A 22,050-nucleotide genomic window follows, 5' to 3' on the forward strand; every position below is an offset into this window, starting at 1 on the left:
TAGTATATACATCACAATATTCAGAACAAAGAAATGATCAAAGGGAGCCCCAACTTGATGAGTTTTCTTTTATTTGCATAACTCTTAAAGTACTATAATGTATAACAGAATATAAAACTATAATACTATACAGTACAATCAGCAAAAACCATGGTACTGTATAAACAAAGTATACTGTATAAAAAAAGAAAATAAAGACACTGAGACTCTATAAACAAGACGCACAGAATTATACAAAAAAAAAAAGAATGGGTCCTAAGTCCAAAGAGCACACCTGGTTGAATCTGAACAGTCATCAAACAAGTAGGTCATTGAAAGGAATATCTATAATAACTGAAGTTCCTACCAGGAGGTGGCACGTGAGGAAGAACAATTTTTAGATTTAAATAGAAATAAACTAAGAGACTATATATCCTATATTGGGGACTGGAAATATTTCTTTTAGATTTCTGTAGACATAAACTAAAGGACTATATATGCCTGTATCTAGAACTAGAAAGGATACAGCCCTTTAGTGAAAGAAGCAATAAACATTTTGAGAAAGCCAATGGAGAGTGTGGGATTACCAATCAATCCTTCAATATCAATCTGGAGGTGCCGGCACTTGAAGTCTGGATCAGCCCCATTCTTGTGAAGAACTATCTGGGAAATACATTCCTCAATCAACTTATAGTACTGGGGTCTATGGAAAAAGCAAAATAGAATTATCAAAACATAAGAGGTATTAAGAATCAAGAAAATTTAACTGCTTTGCCAATAAAGAAATTTAAGGATAAGTGTTCTGGAAAAGAACTTTTTGTAAATTTAACAGAAGTACCACTGTCATGCTAAGAAATTCTACATCCTCCCCATTTTCTACTTCCAATTGAAGAGACGAAGAAAGCTCGTTCCATCTGCTGCTTCCCCTCCCCTTCTCCCTTCAAATCCAACTAGGTTAAGTTTTAACTTCCTAAAGGCCATAAAACAAAGGCCTGAGGTACTAGCTCCTGACATCCTGGGTCTTCCCTATCTGGTAGCCCCGTCACAAATTGTGTTAATTGCATCAGATTGTATTAGATTGTACATTCTTCACAGAAATAGCTTCGTTTATATCATAGTAATACCTGTAACTGTAAATGTGTGTCTTCCTTTTTCCCTGGGTAAAAGATTGATATGTTAATCAATGCTCTCTTCTGTAAAGAATTGTAAAATCTTACCCAATTGATATGTTAACCATTGTTGCCCTCTACAAATAGAAAGGTTGTGGTGCTAAAGTAAGGTAATTATGTCAGGAAACTCAGAGATAAAGTCTGCTGACTATGCTAATCAAGATTGGGAAGTATGTCAGAACCAAGCCACACAAGAGCTAGGTGACCTAAAAATAAGCTGTGCAAAACAAGACAGTTAATCAACTCTGACCCACTGGTCGCCCCTCATGATCTGACCAATCACAAATGGACAAATCACCAACTGTTCTGCTCTAACTGCTATGATTGGCTTCTGTAACAATGCTTGCTTGCTTTGCGGTTTTCATCCTTAAAAACACCAGCCTTGCCCCAACTCAGGGTTCTCCGTTTCCACCTGTTTGGAGGACCCCGTGTACACGAAATAATAAAAACCCCATTGTTTTTACATGAGAGCGAGGCCCTTGGAGTCTTCCTCGCGACACCGGTCTAACACAATAATTAGAAATTCTTATGAGCTGGAGATGCAGATCATTGGTACAGCACGTGCTTAGCTTGTGTGAGGCCTCTGGTTCAATCCCTAGCACTGCCACAAAACAAAAAAAATTTTGCCATCTGCTTCCTATGATCAATACTTTCCCATCTAAATATCTGGGCTTGATATTTCCTATGATGGATAGTGCTCCTGCTGAATCTCCACTTTTCAGGCAAGCAGAAGGGACTTTAAATTTTCATTACCCTTTGTTATCATCTTCACCTCACCTACCTACTCCCTTTTGGGAAGGGCTTTTCACGATACACTTTGACCTCTTCCATAGGGACACCTATCAGTGGGATTAAAAGAACAAAGGACAATTTCCTTTGTATCTGTAACTAATGAACTCTAATCTATGGCCTTGGCCTTTTCTTTTTCCCTTTATAAAGAACAATTTAAGGATTCTGCTGTCTTCATTCATATAGGCTCAAATTCAAAGTTTCAAAGGCTTGCTGTCTTCTTACCTGGCTTCATAGTCATTTCGGACCAAGAGCAGGTGCTGAAGGATAGACAGGAAGTGTGGCTCTGCCTTTGAGTCCTTCACGGTGTTTAAGAGAATCTGGAAGACTTCACTAAAGTCAGTGGAAAGAGGGCCAGGCTAAGGAAAAACAATGCTTAGAAACAGTGTGTGATTGACGATTTGCTGAACTCAGGAAGAAGGCAAGGAAACTCTCCACTCTCACCGTTATTCCTCCATAAACATCAGCAGAAACTAAGTTTAGCCAAAGGTGAGACAAAGGATTCCTACCACTTAGCTTAAAGATAAGCGGTACACAGAAACTAAAAATATAACTGTCTCAAAGTCACATGTGGTGAATACTAATAGGTAACCATATCAGTCCCTCTGTTAGTCCAGTCAACTCTAAATCCAGCTCTACATCACGGTAAACTGAACTATCACATTCCAGGAAGTTTATGTCAGTTTTGATAGATACCTCAGATTATACTTAGCAACTTCCCTGGTCAGTGATGAGGTGAATAAAGCCAAAAAAAAGACACCTGCTTTTCTTACTGGGAAGACACATAAGCACATGGCTCTGTTCTGAGTCACTATCTCCCACACCATTCCATACAGGAGACTGTAACCAAGTGTAATGAGTGCCTCATCTGTCTTACACTTGGTCAGTAAAAAGGATATTCCATCTCCATGCGAATGTCATCCAGCCGACTCCTTAAGTCATAGGAATCTTCTTCTGAGTGTTCATTAAACACACTTAACTGCACTTTCATATCATCATTTTCAATCTCTCGAAGGTCCTATCAATGACCAAAGTAAAATTTAGGGGACCCAAAGTGTCTTACATTGCTAGAAACATCTTTCAATATGGTTTTTATACTGCAAACTAGTTATCCCAGGGATGACTGGGTTAATAAGAACCGGAAGGAACAGGCCGGACTGTCTAATGGAGTGTTACTGCTCACCTGCAATATCTGATGCAGCCCCAAGCGCATCAGTTCACTTCTGATGTGAACTCGGAAGTCAAGTTCTTCAGCTGGAGTGATGAGTGCATTGATCAGCTGCAGGCATCCCACCTAAAAGAAGGAAATTCCACAGCTGCATCAATACTAACTCTACAGATGAAGATTCCATTCTCTTTATATGCATTCTGTAGCTCCCAAATGAAACCAAAAGGTAACAGCACAAAAACTATAGGAATGATTTATCTACTACAGCAATGAGGCCTGATTTGACCACAGGTCTAGAGAGATTGTAAGTGTAAATGATTCCAAAAATCTGACAGTATATATTATTGGATAGCCTTGGTTTCCTAACATGCAGATAGATACCATGCTTTTTTCCATTTCATAGTGAAAAAAACATTTCATTCTTTTCCTTAAAAAAAGTTCTGTCATTTTTTCCTTCACAACAAATTCTCAAATCTAAAGTAAACAATTTGGAACCACACCATATGTTCTATTAGAAGGCTATCGGTTCTTTCCTTCCTCAATTCTATTTATGGGTCCAGTTTTGAGGAACACACGTGCCTTGACTGCAATGGAGGTCCCACTTTTTAATCCATCCAACAAAGGCTGGAAACGTTCTGCTTCATCCATCTCAGCTCTTTCTGTCATTGCCTCCAAAACACGTTCATTCCTGCCCAAGAAAAAAGAAAAAGGAGGGTACTGCCAGGTGCTCTGACAGCCATGTATAATAGGTAGGTTACACAGGGCACTGACCAGTTGGGGACAGTAAAATTGTTTCTCTTTTCTTTTCTTTTCTGCTTTTGTGAAACAAGTTCTCACTGTATTGCCCAGGCTAACTTCAAACTTACAGTGATACTCCTGCCTCAGCCTCCCAAGAGCAAGTGCTGAGATTACAGGCACGTACCGCCTTTCCCGGCTAGGAAACAGTGTATTGTCAATGCTTTGGATTTTTCAAATTATTCTCTTACCACCTCTCTAACAGAAGCCAGAATTTATAAAAAGCTATCGACCATCTCTTCAAAAAAATGTATTTCTAAAAGCCATTTTTAGAGTCCTACCTATGGATATTAAGTTAAAATCTCTATGCTAAGCCAGGTGCGGTGGCACACGCCTGTAATCCTAGCACTCAGGAGGCTGTGGCGGGAGTCTGTGAGTTCCAGGCCAGCCTGGGCTACAAAGTCAGTGCAAGGTCAGCCTGAACCGTATAGTGAAACCCTGCCTAAAAAAAACAAAAACCCTATGCTAAAAAATAAATTGGTTCAACTTTTTGAGAGGTATTTAATATACCGATTTCTAATGCATGTAACACTTGGTTTCTAGTAATCTATTTTAAAATATATAAAGGTGAAAGCAGATATGTTACAGAGATGTCTGTTACAGCATTTGTAATACCAAAAACTCTTATGATCTAGAGCAAGAGCCAACCAAGATCTGCTAAAGTCTACATAGAAGTCTAGCAATGTAGAAATTGTTAAGTGTACTATGGATCTATAATACACAAACATAAATTAAATTCTAAATAGTCACTAAAGACAATGAAGTGGTCAATCTCTAAAGACAGAAATCTCTAAAGACAGGAAAAAAAATACCTACGTGCTATTAAATGAAAAAAAAAAAAAAAAAAACTGAAAAGAATGAATGATACAGCTGTGCATGGTGGCATACACCTGTACTTCCAGCACTCAAGACACGTAAGGAGGAACACTGCAAGTTCAAGGGCAGCCTGGGCTACACAGTAGGTTCAAGCCCATCCTAAACCACACAGGGAGATATTGTCTTAAAAAAACAAACAATCAAAAACAGGCCAGGTGTAGTGGTGCATGCCTATAATCAAGAGGCTGAGGCTGGAGGATCAGCCCACTACAAATGAGTTTAAGGCCAGCCTAAAATGCAGAGCTAAACTGTTTCAAAAAGACAAAAACAAAAACCCAAAAAAGGAATAAATGATATGATTCAGCTTCTTAAACCAGACCCCTCCACAAAAATAAAAATCTATCTTGAACATGCAGTTGGCTTTCCATCATTTCTTATCTTTAATAAATACTATCTTTTGGGGTGGCAGGAGATATCTTAGAAGCAAAGAAACACAGTGTTTGTTCTTATCTATCTAGACTCTATCAGGTCACTAATAGTGGTCATCTCTGTGCAACAGGATTTGACAAAGGCAGCTAAATTTTATTGTATTTTTACACTGTTTGAATTTTAGTGACAATGTTGTATTACTTGTGAATTAAAAAACAAAACAGTGAAAGAAAGTCTTATCCTAGACAAAAGCAACATCAACATAGATGCAGCAAATATCCTGTTATAACTAGATTGATCAGTAGTACACTGAGGATAGTCCCCCTCACTAGGAATTTTTCTGAAATATAAGCTTACTATCTCTCACCCAAAATGCTTGATACCATGTTTCAAATCGCCCATTTTATTGGATTTTGGAATATTTGCATACACATAATGAGTTATCATGAGGATAAGATGCAAACCTAAACACAAATCATTTCGGTTTCAGCTAGACCTTACACATAGTGTAAAAGTAATTCATATATTTTAAATAATTTTGTGCGTAAAGCAAAGTTTCGTGGTATGGAGCTTTCCACTTGGGCCATCATGATGGTGCTGAAAAAGTTTCACAGTTTGGAGTATTTAAGACTTTTGGGGCCAGGGATTTAGCTGAGCGGCACAAACACCTGCCTGGCAAGCTTCCGTCCTGAGTTTGATCCCTAGTGCCAAAAAAAAAAAAGACTTCTGGATTAGGGGTGCTACTTTGTATCAAGATTCCCAGTGGTCTTACCTAATACTTAAGATCAAGAGGACATAAGTAACTCAATCTTCTAAACTAAGACAAGATGGTAAGAATGAGAATTGAGGGCTGAGGATTTAACTCAGCAGCACAAGTGCCTGCCTTGCAAGTGCATAGTCGTGAGTTCGATCTCCGATACCAAAAAAGAAAAAAAAAAAAGAATGAGAATTGGAGAAGAGAAATAACTAGTCACATACATGTCCTCTGGCTGTGGTAGAATACAGAGAGCAGAAAGCAGCTTAGCTGCATCAATCATCATGTTGGGAACTGCGGGATCCATGGCTCTGACCAACAGAAGGATTCCTTCTTCTGCCTCCAACATGGTCTTGATTCCAAACTGTTAGAATGAGAATAGAGAAGAGAGGTTTAAAGATGACAACATCTAACCAGAGACAAGTTTATAGGTTTTTATAGCTTGCTCGGTACACTTCTCAAATTCATGTTATAGCTTAACCCCCAGCCCTTGGAAGGTGAACTTATTTGGAAATATAGTCATTGTAGGTGTGATTAGTTAAGTTACAATGAATTTACACTGGCATGCCAGTGAGGTCCCAGAAACTAGAACAGAGACATGTAACACATTCTTTTGCACAGCCTTTAGAACCAACTCTGCTTACACTTACTAAGACTTCTCTTGAACTTATACTCTGCAGAAACAGGAAACAATAATTTCTGGTGTTTCAGACACCTGGTTTGTGGTACTCTACTCTAATATAGAGGTAGAATAGTTTTCTCGATACAGATAAACAAAGATGAACATAGCAAAATAAATTTTTTTTCTTTCTCGTTTTTATCGGTACCAGGGATCGAACTCATGACCGCACACTTGCAAGGAAGGCGCTTATGCCACTGAGCTAAATCCCCAGCCCCGCAAAATAATTTTCTAGAAGACAAAATAAAATTCTACATCCTCAAAAATAAAAATCTTTTTTATGTTTCTTTTTAATATGTCCCCCAAGTCAATGGATTAAGTTAATTATAATGAAATTAAACAGTGAAGAAGGTAAATTTGTACTCAAAGGCATAGAATTATGGGATCCCTGGGTTTAAATAATAAACAGACCAAAAAAAAATAAAGATGAAAAGATTCTAAAGGAGTAACAGTCAGGAAGGATAAAAGTAAGTAGGGAATATAGTTAGCTTCCCCAAAATACTATCTGCAGGTCAGGAAATTAAAAAATCAGCAAAAGCATATAAAGAAAAGGAAAGAAAATTAAGCCTACTATTGGAAACAGAAGTTACAACTAGGGAAAAAGGCCTGTGCAAGTCCACACATGAGGCAATGAGAATAAATACAGCACTAAAAAGCAAAGCTAAATGTCTTGAGCTCTTACTTGCATTTCCTTTTTGGAGTCTGCCAATTAAAAAAAGGGAATCTAGAGAGGGACTAGAATGAAAATGGTAAAATTTCACCTTGTTGTTCATAAAAGCTTTCAAGCAGCGAATAATCTCATGCTGGTTCCGGCTATCATAGCTTCTACAAGAAAAAGACATAATTAGTAAGGTCCCTTTATTCTACACCCCCTTCTCAGCTGACTTTTCAATCTTGCAAACAAGGATCTTAGGAAGGCCACCAACTAGTAGCTGAATAAAAGCCAACCCTAATACATAGTGCTTGACTTAGAAACAGTGACCAAAAAAAAAAAAAAAAAAAAAAAATACTGATGAGGAGTCCCCACCATCAAAGACTTTGATTAACCCTCCTGTAATCAAATAATTTAGTATTACATTAAAACTTGACCTTTAATTTCCTCTAGGTGTTAAATTCCATTAGAGTAACACTCTATTATTGTTTGCTATTAAATTTGAGATAGTACATGCAGGAGGCCCAAGCCCTCTAATGTTCTTGACTCAGAGAGTCTAGGAAGTAGAGGAAGTCACCCTGTCTCAGCCTACTTTCCAGATAACCTAAGTATGAGGTATTCCCAGAATTATTCCAATTCTGAGGACTGTAGCAGAAACAGTACCAAACTGATTAAGTATATTCTAAGACTTTCACATGTGATTTAGCCCACACTAGATCATCTGACAGCTCTGCTTAAATCAGATCCTATTTCCAGGCTGATACAGAAGCTAGAAGATTAATCTACCATGAAATCTAAGCTCCTCCTCCCTTTCTTGTGTCTATAATAATCATTCACTCTCTGGTCACCCTAACATAAGCCCCATTCTCAGCCAACAACATACTCCCCTACTTTGTCACTTTGCATTTAATCGAGTTGTTCTGATTTATTTATTTATTTATTTAGGAGACGGCATCTCACTATATATTCCGCACTGGCCTCAAACTCAGTGATCTTCCTGCCTCAGCTTCCTCATGAGTGCTGAGATTACAGGTGTAAGTCACCATGCCTGACTATATTTACCTGTTAGTATTTCTGTTACAGCAAAGAGTAAAGCCCCTACGACCCTTCACCTAGAAAATGCAAAGATCTGGAATTTCTCACCCTGGACTGTCTTCTTTTTCATCATGAAGTCGTTTGAGAATGTCTAATAAAGAAGCCAGGCCTTCAGCACCAAATGTTTGTACCCAACTGTAAGGAACAGAGAAACAGTTTTATATCACATCAATAATTATTGTTTGTTCATGAATATAGTTTATCCTGGCAACGCTATTCCCAATCCAGATCATTTTCATGTTTCCCTGGCTCCTTTGATCTTCAATCACCACTGAACTCTAACAGTGGATTCCTACTTATGTTACTTCCTTGGAGTCCTCACCTGACAGGGTTGTTGTTGAGAGAGACACGAAGGGACTCTAGGCAGTTGAGCAGAGACACATCCCGCAAGCCTGATCTCAACTCCTGAATGTACATCATGGCAGACCTGGAACTCTCCTTTTGGCTCATGCCCTACACAGGAAACATGTAGAAAGATTAGTAAACATTAGGTTTAGTCACAAACTAGGAGCTAGTAATTTAAAAAATTTTAAAACATACATATACATACATACATATAAATTTTTTTTTTTTTGGACACAGGGTTTTGCTGTATAATTCTCACTTTGCAGCCCAGGTTGGCCCTAAACTTGAGGCACTCCTCCTGCCTGAGCCTCTCAAGTGGATTACAGGCATGTACCACCAAAGCCCAGATAATAGTTTAAATAATATCAGGGCAGAAATCCATTGTAAAGCCCATCGAACTATATGAGACTCAAAAGTGCTCATCTCATTCCCCATTTACCAAAAAAGTATGTAAGAATGGTAACTCAGAATAGAAAATTGGTAAGCTACAGTAATGAAATGAAACAGAATCAATGTAGACAGAACGTATTATATAGAGTTGACTAAATAGACACGTTCAAGTTAAGAGCACAGATTCCCACATCAAGGGTACCTGCCCCAGGACTCACAGCCTTGGAAGTGTGTAAGTACTGGGACACCATCTCCCTCTTGATAACAATGTCCTTCTCTCTCAAAGGCTGTTGTTTCTCCTCATTCAGATTCATATCCAGCTAGCAGACAAAGGGGGAAAAAAAGAAAGGAAAAATTACCTTGAATTTCTTAAAAATTTTTAGTGTTTTTTATAGAGTACTTAGTGATAAATTGAGTACAGTAAACAATTAATGAATAGATATTTTATTGATTCCTAAAGATTTAAACTATTATAACTAACCAAAAATCCTCAGGGATAAAGCTCAGCAGCACAGTGCCTGCCTGGCAAGTGCAAGGTCATGAGTTTGATTCCCAGTATCAAAAAAAAAAAAAAAAAAAAAAAAATCCCCGTGGACACTGTGTGTGTGTATGTTTATGTGTGTACATCTACATGCACACATACTTCTAAGGATTGAACCCAGGGGTTCATGCTAACCATACACTTTACCACTGAGCTATTTTTCATCAGTCCACTATAGATAACTTTTATACATATATATGCTTAAAAACTGACAATATAAATGAACAATTTCTTCTGTATTAATGAAAGAAAATTACGTGTAATGTTTTTGTTTTGCAACACTGGAAATTGAAGCCAGAGAATGGTGAGCTATATCACCAACCCTTTTTACTATAAGACAAGGTCTTCTAAATTGCTCAGACTGGACTTGAACTTATGGTCCTACTGCCTTAGTCTCCTAGGTGGCTGGAATTATGGGCATCTACCATCACATACAGCTTACACAGTATTTTTTTGCTTTGAGGATGGATCATAAATATCTCTTCAGACTGAAGGACTGGGTAACTGGTATCATCCAAACACCAGTAAAATTTGCAACAACTCAAGGCCCTAACCACATTTGTTTTGTTTTGTTTTGTTTTTAAATCTCAGCATGTTCTCAGTGTTTTTCACTGAGGTCAACAAAGTCACATACCAGTATACTTGATTATTCAACTGATTTAAGACACAATATTTAACAGTCTTCCAGTGATTTAGCATCAGCATTCTTGTTTTTAGATTCACTGCTAAGTAGACGACCTTGGGGAAATGCCTGTTTCTCAGTTTCTTCTTCACACTTACAGAATTCACTGTGTATGCTTTATCATTTCACCTGCTCTAGTTTAACTCAAAGGTGATTTCCAGACTACTGTAAGAATTGGTCTCACTCATAACACATTTCTGTGACTAAAGTATTGCTGTACAGAAGAACATTAACAAGGTTATCATTTATCAAATGTTTGCAAGCTTCATAGATTCCAACCCTGTGGATTGATACTTCTAATGTAGTCCCTTATTTAATAGGATCAATATTTAAAGTTTCACATTAAGCCAAGAATTGTTTTTAATAAAGGGCTAGTGAAGGGGAACCATGCATTTTAAAAAAAAAAGTGGCCAAAGCATCATGCTTATGAATGCATTTTCAGAAACAAACTACATTTTGGGGTGGGAAACTTACCAACATCTGTTCAAAGAGAGCTAAAACTTGCTCATCTGAAATATCTTGCAGCGACTGTGCTGTGGGATCATCCCCATACGATGTGGAAGAATTTCTATGAGCAGAATTGGGCTTTTCTTTCTCCTTCTTAATTCTCATGCTGGTAAATCTCTCCAGCTGTGAAAGAAAAAAAGTATTAGCTATGACCTATTTTTATTTACAAAACAAACTCAGATCAAATAACCAATGTTTTGACCTCATGAATGCATGTTCCTTTGGTTCAAGACTCTTCGAACATGAAATAAGAGATCAGTCTTCCACATATCTAATTTAGCATGCTGACTTTATACTTTAATATACATCCCTTTTAAAAATAAGAGGATTGAAGTATTAAGATTTTAACCTCTAGTAAGACAGCTTTGTTCTTGACTTCCCCTCTCATTTCTAAGCTGTCTGGCACCAGAACTGCAAATACCTTATGTGCAAAGCTATCTCAATAAAATGCCCTTAGACTTCCTATAACAGGTACCTAATAATACATGTGGCCAGGCTCTCAGAGGTTCCCTCTTTTCCAGAGGTGAGTATGACTACAGATTTTAAGATGTATGTCACATAGGATAAATAAGCAAAATTCCTTAAAACTAGAACCATTCTCTTCTCCTTTTTGTACCTTCCATGGCACTTGGGTTATGAAGGGAGCAAAAGTTTAATACATATTCTTCACAGTCTCCTTTGCATAACAACCATCTAGTCAGCAAAGAATACTATGTACTTTGGAGGCATATGTGATATTCATCAAATGGTAATGAACTATTGCGCAAATTTCAAGTATGGATGTTCAAATTAAAATGACACACTTATAAACTGTCAACCCAACCCATGTAAACATAACAGTAACTATCTGGAAGTTTGTGGTGCTTCAAGTGATATGAATGGCACTCAGACTGCAAATTAGTTTAGAGTTTAAAAGACAGTACAACTTTGCCAGTTAATGAAGGAAATGCATGCAATGAATTAACCACAAAGAGAAAGGCGTTAAGTGCTCTCAGACTAGATTCCCGTATCACCATTATAAGTTAAAGAAAGTTAATGCAACGGACACTGGTCAATGTTACAGTATGGAAAGTGAGCTAAAACATGCACATGCCAAACAAAATTTCCTTACCTCATCTGCCATGAGTCGCTTCAAAGTCTAGGAAACACGAAAAGGAGGGAGAAGAAAGATCAATGAAATGCTAAGAAACTTTTGAGGGAAAAAAAAAAGGAAAAGAAAATAAATGACCAAGCTGTTCCTACAAACTGAAAGGTTTCTGTCTATTATTGTTTAGCATATTCCTTCAGGTAAGGGAGAGGACAAGTTGTAAGGACACTAGCCTAAGACTCAAAAACAAAAATAAAAACAATAATAATGATAAACAGCTAGGAATTGAACAGACTGTAAATTCAATGACTGAAAACCTTTTGAAATGTGCACAACTTCATTAAGCAGATAAAGAAATGAGAGTTAAAATCACAATGAGATATAATTTTGCATTCTGAAATTTGGCAAAATCTACCAGGTCTCTCTGGCTGTAGAGCAACAGAAGTTCTTGCAAACTGCTGCGGTCAGTTAAGAAAACAAAATGGCATTACCTAGGTGAGGTTAAATGTGCATATACACTAAACTCAACGCATCAATTTCCACATATCTGCCCTGCTAAATGTGCACAAATGTAGCAGGATATGTGACCTGAGTGCTCACAGCCATGCTACATCAACAAAAACAGAACAATCCAGACAGCCATCAAATGCAGAATGGAAAAATAAACTAGTACATTGATATAATGGAAAATATTATGCAAATAAAGTGAATAATTTTGTAACTACTCAAAAAGAATAATACCAAGATATTATTTCATATATATTAAGGTTAAAAACATGTAGGCCAGTATTACATTATTTATGATGCAAAATTATAAAGGGAATGATTACCACAAATGTCCAAACAGTGCTTACTCGGGATGAGTGAAAAAACAGTGAAGGAGGAGGGGACAATGTCACATTTGAAGTGCTTCTTGACATGGGTGGCAAGTGCATGGGCAGTTTATAATTACTGTGTTTTACATTATCTTCTTTATATAAATAACATTAAGCCTCAATAAGCAGGTCCAGAAGTTGGAATTTTTTTTTTTACCTGCTAAATTTTAAAACATATTTCTCTTTTATGTTCACAGAAAAGTATAATAAATAGCTGCTGACTAACCATTCTCAGCTAATGAAAAACTAGTTCTGCCTCTTCTGTGAAGCTATTTTTCTAGTCATTTTATGGACAGGGAAAAATCTGCATAGTTACATTAGAAGTTCCTCCTATCACAATTCAGTTGAATCCAGTATAAACTGTGAATCTTTGCTTTTTTTTCCCAATCCTCCATGGCCCTAAAGAGGACAAGCTTCTATTGGAGTTGGCCTTGAAATCACTGACTTATAATGGTCTTTTTTTTTTTTCTTTTTCTTTTTTATCGGTACTGGGGATCGAACTCAGGACCACACACTTGCAAGGCAGGCGCTTATGCCCGGAGCTAAATCCCCAGGCCTTATAATGGTCTTTTGATTGTCTGCCTCATCCACTCCTTTCAGGACTAAATTCCTGAGGTCACATCCTGAGACAGTCATTCTTACTACCTATGAACAGACACAACAATCTGAGGCAGCTTTCCAAAAATGCTAATCCCTGAATGTACATTCCCAGAGCAGCCCTCAAAGTCTTTCATACCCAACTCTTCATTGTTTCAATGAAGAAACTGACACCCAGACAGGTGAAGTAAATCATAAGGTCACATGAATAGCAGCTAAGTGGGGTATAGAACTCAAGTCTCCACATTCAAAAGCCCAAAAATCTGAAATTCCCCAGATTTTTCTGCATTGCTCCTATTTCATGCCACTAATTCTTGATTCTAGATAAGAATAATAAAGATATATTTTCATTAGAAGGAAGATACCAGTTTTTCTTGCACTCATGGAATATCATTAGAGATATTCTGTATTTGATCCTTTTTTAAAAATTATCCATGTAGGGGCTGGGGATTTAGCTCAGCGGCATAAGCACCTGCCTTGCAAGCAGGCAGTCGTGAGTTCAATCTCCGGTACTGATAAAAAGGAAAAAGACAAAAAAAAAAAAAAATTATCCATGTATTAGTATTGTTTGGAGTCAGAACTGCCAAAGATCCATGCAGAATAAAACCTGCATTTTCTGAATTAGTCCAACAGAGGGCAGCAACAACCAACAGTAAATCAAAGTACTGGCAAAAAGTTGTTTCAGAATCTAATAAAACACCCAAAAACAGCAAACTCAATTACTGAAATGGAAACCTGCTGCCATAGTATATTTAAGGGTTATAGTTTACTTACTTAATATTATTTACATTTTCTTAAAGACTATATATATTAGATGCATATAAGTAAATATTGAGTATATATAAAATATATATATTGAGTATATAAATAAAGTGGCTTTCTATTCAGGATTTTTAAAAATTGTATTATTACCTTATTAACATAGCTCACTTCCTGTCCCTCCCATGGAGTCTTCCACTAAATACTATCACTAAAACCTTTAACAAATCTGGACACTGAATTATATTTTTTAAAACATCAAAATCTGGCTCATCGATAAAGAGTAAATTCACAGAAAAATTAGTTAATTTTTTAAGACACAAATAATGGGTGGAAAGAGCCTACAAGATCAGGAAGAACAAAAAAAAGAGGAACTACAAGTTCAATCTGAAGCTGAGGCATTAAAAGGACTAGTTATTTAACCTAAGACACTGAAAAAAGATCTTAAGAAAGAATAATAGGGGCTGGGGATTTAGCTCAGCGGCATAAGCGCCTGCCTTGCAAGCAGGCAGTCGTGAGTTTGATCCCCGGTACCGATAAAAAGACAAAAAAAAAAAAAAAGGAAGAATAATAACTGGCCCAAATTATTATACTGAAGGACCCTTCACAAGGCTCAGTAATTACTGACGTCAAATACCTAAGGAAATGAGGGACAGAGGGAATGGGAAGCTAGTAAGAAAGGAAAAAGCTGCTGAAGTAGACATTCCCTAACTCCCACCATGCCATTAGAAATGGCCCTGTCTTCCTCCAGCAAGAAGTCTAAAAATTTATTCTCAGAAAAAGTTAAAACAGCCAGGAATTTAGCTCAGCAGCATAAGTGCCTGCCTGACAAGTGTGAGGTTGTGAGTTTGTCCCAGATACAAAAAAAAGGAAGAGAGAAAAAAAGAAAAGGTTAAAACAGAAGGTCTCTGGATTGACACAGTTGTGAGAAAGGAACCTACATAAAAAAGGTAAGTAAACGCATCTCTATTCTGTACTGAAACATCTAGTACTTCCCCCTCCAGTGTCTCAGACTCTGGCACTAGTCTTGTGACAAAAAGGTTGGAAGAATCTTCTCTAGGGAATTAAAAAATGACTCAACACTACATAGTCTAAGTAGATCATTCTAACTCAACTGTTCAATATGGTAGCCACTAGCCATATGTAACTACTGAACACTTTTAATATGATTAGTGCACGTGAGAAAGAGATGTAATTTTAACTATTTATTTTTTAAATTTTTTGGTTCTGGGGCTCAAACTCAAGACTTTGCGTCTTCCAGGCAAGTGCTTGTGCCGCTGCACTAAATTCCTGGCCCTGACGTTTTTAATTTAAAAACTAATTGTTTTGGTCTTTTTGTGTTGGGCGCAGGCGCTCAACATACCATACCCCACCCGGGACTAAGGACCACGCCAGCTTCCGCAATGCGCTACGTCCCTCTTTAAATTAGCCAACCCGTGGGCACTTCGTGCTCACTCCTACTCTGTGGCAACTCCTGATTGGCCACAGCTGGATATAGTAGCCAGAGCCTGCGTCCCATTCCCGCCCTGCTTCCTCGTGGCAACCTGTGATTGGTCACAGCCAAATATATAAACCAGAGCCCGCGTGAATAAAGCAGCAGTTAACTGTTGCCCACAAGAGCCTCTCCTGTTTCATTGGGGCTGCGCCGGTCATTTTTGAAACAGGGCTTCACTATACAATTCACAATGACTTTGAACTAACTTTGTAGCCTGGGCTGGCCTCAAACTCACAGTTATCCTCCTGTCTTAGCTCCCAAGTTCTGGTATTACAGGCATGCACCACACCATGCCTGGCTTAAAAACTAGTATTTTATCATTAGTGTTAAATTTAAGTATGTCAAGAACACCTTAAGTATGTGAATCTACTTCTGCATTGGTAGACATTATGGAAACTACAGATCAAGTATTACAAAAATTTAGCATCTAGACTGGGAATAGAGAATCTGTCTAACTTCATAAATATTTACAAACAAAAAAACGAAAAACCAAAACTCCACAGCTAGGTTTGGTTCCCAACTCAAATTCCCTGTCCTACCCAATGCTGTAATAAAGATGTTCACTCTGACTACTCCTTTTTAATTTTTCTAGCTAATGAACTAAGAAAAGGAAATAGACATAGAGATTGAAAACAAAATTATCTTTGCTTACGGATGACATAATTGTCTATGTAGAAAATATGACAGAAACATAAAAACTAGAATAAGCAGTTATATAAAAGATGCGGGACATGAGGATAACATACAAAAATCAATCATTCCTTTCAAATAGGTCACAGAGGCACGACTTTGAGGACTGCATCTTATCCCGCGTCCCTTCTTGCTGGCTCTTTCCTCCTCGGCTTTCTAGCTGGCATGAGGTCAGCAGCTCTGTCCTACCATGCCCGTCTGCACAGATGATTTTGCCTCACTAGGGGCCCAGAAGCAATGGAGCCAACTGACCAGGGACTGATTCAGGTATCTCAGAAATCATGAGCAAAAGTTTTTGTCACAGTGACAAAAACTTAACATAACCATTAATTCTGTATTCCCAAAATGAAATAGTTAGGTATAAATCTAATGAAATATGTACAAGATCTAAAATTATATATAAATTTGCTGAACAAAATCAAGTAACTAGCTTCATATTCAATGGACAAGAAGACTCAATTATGTCAAGACGTTAGTTTTTCCTAGCTTGATCTACAATTATAGTCTCAACTAAAATCTCAGAAAGATTATTTTGTGGAGATCGAAAACTGTAAAGGCAAAAGACTCATCACACTCAACACGATATTGAAGAAGAAAAATGAAGTTGGAGCACTGGTACGATAGGACCTTAAGAATTACTACAAGGGCTGGGGCTGAAGCTTAGTGGTACAGTGCTTACCTAAACATGTTAAAGTTCCTGGGTTCAGTCCCAACAAAAACAACAAAAAAATGGCTACTACATACTTACCAAAAATGGTTACAATGTAAAAGCAGTATTTTTAATACTAACTGTAAAGCTACAGTAATCAAGATAACCTGATACCAGCAAAACAACAAAAAGATCAACGGAACAGAATAGAGCCCAGACAGACCCACATACAGGTAACTGATCTTTGACAAAGAAGCAAAGGCAATACAGTAGAACAGAGATAGTCTTTACAACAACTGGTGCTAGGAAACTGGACAGTCATATATTTAAAAGGAAATGAATTTATGCACACCCTTCACAAAATTAACTCAAAATGGACCATCTGTAAAGTCCAAAACTCACATTCTTAGAAGATAACACAGGAGAAACCTACGAGACTTTGGGTATAGCGATGAGTCTTTTTTTTTTTTTTTTTTTTAAACACAGCACTAAAAACAGGATCCATGAAAGAAATGATAAACTGGACCTAATTTTTAAAAAGAATACTGCAATGTTCTCTGATGCACAGGGCAGCCAATGAATGCTGTCACATCATTCTGCACTTCACCATTTCCATTTCACAGACCAACTTTACAGTAATGACAAATATTGCCAAATAATTATTCAAATGCACACCACTAATACACTATCTATTAAAGTATAAGAATATGTGCAATGGCTTCTAAACCAAAGATGAATTACTAGGCTTTATACTTTATAAAAAAAACTTTTTTCGTCTTCATTGCCTTAATACACTGCTTTAGAAGTAGAATGTAAGGGACGTTTTTAAAATGAGAAATAATAATCATTTTTTGATATCTCTTACTGATACCTTCTCTCCAATAGTAACTAAGAGGAAAATATAGACTTTTACTAATACAACACATGAAGCAAGCAAATACATGCTTAATACTTGCTGCATCGGTGTTATAGTTTAATGAAAACATTTATATTAAAGGCTGTTTTTATTGAAAGAATGATTTAAAAACTAGAGACATCAAATGAGTATGTTCAGTTTCACAATTATTTTCAAAGATGAATTATCTAGTGTGTAAGATTTACGCATTCTTTTTCTTTTTTTTTCCTTATGATACTGAGGGTTGAATCTACAGTCTTCTCACTGAGTTGTATCTCCAGTCCTTGGTATTTTTTTTTTTTTTTTTAAGTTTTGAAGTAGGGTCAGTAAGTTGCCCAGGCTGTACTCAAACTTACTGCCCTCCTGGCTCAGGCTCCCAAAGTGGTGGGGTTATAGGAATGTGCCACCAAACCCAGATATACATTCTTTATGTAATTATGAATCTGTGTCAAATTTATGGGAAGACAAATCTTTCAGTATCTTATTAACATGCCAGGAGTGATGGTGTACACCTGTAATCCCAGCCCCTAGGAGGCTGAGGTAGGAGGATGGTCATGAGTGCAAGGCCAGCTTGGGCTACATAGTGAGTTCCAGATCAGTCTGAACCACATAACAAAACCCTCTCTCAAAAAAAAAATCAAAATAAAAATTAACATAAAATACTTGATTTTTTAGTCTTTAGAACTTATGCTACATACAAATTTTAAATATTTTGTTTGTAATTATAACAATGTTATATAAATATAATTTTATGTGAGTCTTAAAAATCTTCCTGTGACAGTGCTGATTTATTGTGACAGTTATTTTATATTATATACATAGAGAGAGTTAGTTTATGACCATATTTGAAAACTGTAAGACTACTGAAGTTTCAGTAACCCTGGTTTTAATTCAATTTAAATAATAAAATAGGCATTATGCACTTCAAAAACTAGTATCCCACATAATAACAAATATTAACATTAAAGGTAAAACTAGTCAGCAAGGACAATACTTAATGACTTGTAACTATTCTGGCGCCTAGAACTTTGTAGGTGCCCTGCACCTATTTTAAAAATATAGAGGGATGGCAGGGAGGAGGAGCAGGGAAAAAAATGTTTTAAATTAATCGCTCACTTTCTCTAAAACCTTACTTCAAACAAGTTGTTATCAAGTTGGTTTTTCACTAAAGCCACTGGGACATCTGTCTCTTTGATAGAAAACATTTAAAAGTACTGCTCTGTGAAGGCAATTGCAAGACAATGAGAAAACAAACCATTACTCTGGGAAGAAATATTCTCAGAAACACATCTAACAAAGGACTACTATCCAAAATATGCCCCCCGCAAAAAAACTCTTAAAATCTAACAGTAAACTAAAGGATATAAGTGCATGTATATTTAAGTGTATAAGATAGATAACCATATTACTGAGTTTTGTTGGATCATTGAACAGAACTGTTTGCAGTCTCACTGTTTGAAAGTCCACTTTATATGCTTTAATTTTGTAACTTGAACAACTATTTCTAAGATTATATGTAATCTATTAACTAGTGATTTCCTACTGTTTATTTTTTCTGAAATTCTGTATAACTTGTAACCTTTTTCTGTTTTTTTTCCTTTTTCTCCTTAAATAAAATTTTTTTAAAAATTAAAAAAAAAATCCAACAGTAAAATCCAATTTAAAAAAATGGAACAGAAAAAGGGACAATTACCTTAACAGACACCAAAAAAAGAAACACAGATGACAAAAGTACATGAAATGATGTTTTACATCATACGTCATCAAGGAAATGCAAATTAAGGGGCTGGGGATTTAGCTCAGCGGCATAATAAGCACCTGCCTTGCAAGCAGGCGGTCGTGAGTTCGATCCCTGGTACCGATAAAAAGTTAAAAAAAAAGAAAGAAATGCAAATTAAAACAATGCAATACCATTACAAACCTATCATAATGGTCAAAATCGACAACACTAATGACATCAAATGCTGGAAAAGATGCTGAACAAGAATTCTCACGGCTGATGGGAATGCGAAACAGTAGAGCCACTGTGGGGAAGCGAGTTTGGCAGATTCTTATAAAACTAAATATGCCACCCATCAATCAAGCTTTTAGTATTTATCTGAAACTTTAAAACATGTCTATACAAAAACCTGCACACATTTATAGCAGTTTTATATATTCATAACTGCCAAAACTTGGAAGCAACTGATGTATTTCCTTAATAGGCAAATGGACAAACTGTGGTACATAAAAGACAATGGAATATTATTTGGTGCTAAAAAAAATGAACTATCAAATCATGAAAAGACATGGAGAAATCTTAAATGCATATTATTAAGTGAAAAGAAGCCAGTCTGAAAAAATTACAAATTTATGATCCCAACTGTATGACATTCTAGAAGATGACACTATGGAGACAATATAAAGATCAGTTGGTTGCAGGGGGAATGTGGAAGGGGTGAACAGACAGAATACAGAGGACCCTTTGGGGCAATGAAAATACTCTGTATAATATAATGATGGCACAGGTCTGTAATCCCCCACATGGGAGGCTGAGGCAGGGCAACTGCTGTGAGTTCAAGATCAGCCTGGGCTACAAAGTGAGCTCAAGGCTAGCCTGAACTGCACAGTGAGACTCTGTCTCAAAAACACAATAATAATCATAATAATAATAGATATATTTGTACAAATCCATAGAATGTTCAAAATCAACAGTAATCCTAGTGGAAACTATGGACTCTGGGTGATTGTGATAATTCAATACAGCTTCTTCAGCTGTAACAGATGTGTCACATAGTGGTAGATGTTGATGGGCTGAGGAGCTATGCCTGTATAGGGGCAGAGTATATGGAAAAGCTTAGATGGTGCTGTTCTAAAATAAAGTACACAACTAACCAATTGTACATATCCAACCAGTTTTCAATCTCCTGTTTAGCTCTTCATTCACCATAAAGAAATAATCCAAGATTACCAGATACTCTAACGTAAGAAAAAGCAATTTAAACTTGTGGTGGTGCATGTCTGTAATCCTAACAATCTCAACACTCAGGAGGCTGAGGCAGGATGATTGCTGCAAGCTCAAGACCAGCCTGGGCTACAAAGTGAGTTCAAGGCTATCCTCAACTGCATAGGGAGACCCTGACTCAAAAAGCCAAAACAACTTACTATATAAACTTATATATACAATTTACTGTATAAAACAATACAAAGAAAATATAATTTTTTTAAAAATCATTAAATCTATAAGAGAAATACTCAGAGGAAAAAGAATCTTTAGAATTTGAAAATATGGAAACAAAACTTAAAGGGCTACAAAATGAGAACTGAGGAAATCCCCCCAAAAGTACAGCAAACACAGAGACAGAAAATAAGAGAGAGAAAAAAAAAAAAACCTAAAAGACCAGTTTGGGAAGCCCAGAATCAAAACAATAAGAGAAAATAGAACAAAGAAGAGCAAGTTATCAGGGAAATAAACCAAATTTCTCAGTACTAAAGACCAAGGATAAAAACAGGTTACACAAAGGCCTACCAGTAAAATTTCAAAACATTGGGAATACAAAGAATATCCTATAAAATTCTATAAAAGGAAGAAAACAAGTCATATACAAAAGAATCAGAGCAGCTCTGGATTTCTTAACTGTAACACCAATGGCTGGTTGAAAACAAAATGTGGTCTTTAAAAAAAAAAAAATCAAACCTACAATTCTACATCCAATTAAGACTAGCAATCAAATGTGACTAGACATTTCAGACATTTAAGCTTTTAAAAAAATGTATCCCATGTACTCCAGGAATGCTTCATCAAAATGAAGGAACAAATCAAGAAAGTGAGAAACATGAAATATAATAGGAGACCCAACAGGTAAAAGAAATCTCTATTTATAAAGATTCCAGGATGACTGTTCTGTGACAGGCACAGAAAGCAACCAGCTACAAGTTAGTGTCTGTCCTTATTAGCGTGCTAGAGGTGCTGAGACCCATTCTCAGCACCATAAATAAATGAATGAATGAACAAAAATAAACAAATGGAACAAAGAGACCTGGACCAGATCCTTGAAGATTATGATCATCAGGATCTGCTTTTGTTATAGTTCCTTAAACTGCCACCCCTAGAGAACCTGATACAGGTTCTTGGCTTCTCTGAACCACATTATGAGTTTCTCCTCTTTTCTCGTTTTACTGCCTGGATTATCAACGACACTCATTCCACTTACAGAATTTCTCTGTTTTGATT

General features: G+C 36.7%; 1 protein-coding gene across 3 annotated transcripts in view; it reads right to left on the reverse strand.

The window, feature by feature from the left end:
- LOC100724692 (protein diaphanous homolog 1) overlaps positions 1 to 22,050 on the reverse strand; it is a 57,936-nt gene that overhangs the window by 15,351 nt on the left and 20,535 nt on the right. Inside the window, exons 2-13 of one of the 3 annotated variants that reach the window (XM_063232268.1) lie at positions 11,902 to 11,928; positions 10,758 to 10,913; positions 9,279 to 9,380; positions 8,648 to 8,778; positions 8,374 to 8,460; positions 7,340 to 7,400; positions 6,124 to 6,263; positions 3,685 to 3,793; positions 3,121 to 3,231; positions 2,837 to 2,955; positions 2,163 to 2,279; positions 567 to 682 (exon numbers count right to left, since the gene is read on the reverse strand). In XM_063232268.1, coding sequence (XP_063088338.1) covers positions 567 to 682; positions 2,163 to 2,279; positions 2,837 to 2,955; positions 3,121 to 3,231; positions 3,685 to 3,793; positions 6,124 to 6,263; positions 7,340 to 7,400; positions 8,374 to 8,460; positions 8,648 to 8,778; positions 9,279 to 9,380; positions 10,758 to 10,913; positions 11,902 to 11,928 — 1,276 coding nt within the window. Of the gene's footprint in view, positions 1 to 566; positions 683 to 2,162; positions 2,280 to 2,836; positions 2,956 to 3,120; positions 3,232 to 3,684; positions 3,794 to 6,123; positions 6,264 to 7,339; positions 7,404 to 8,373; positions 8,461 to 8,647; positions 8,779 to 9,278; positions 9,381 to 10,757; positions 10,914 to 11,901; positions 11,929 to 22,050 lie in introns of all 3 variants that reach the window. The other 2 variants (XM_063232267.1, XM_063232269.1) reach the window with 2 other exon arrangements.

This window comes from Cavia porcellus, unplaced genomic scaffold, assembly GCF_034190915.1.
Source record: "Cavia porcellus strain 051 isolate PalLab524CR breed Dunkin Hartley unplaced genomic scaffold, mCavPor4.1 scaffold_21, whole genome shotgun sequence".
NCBI lineage: Eukaryota > Metazoa > Chordata > Mammalia > Rodentia > Caviidae > Cavia > Cavia porcellus.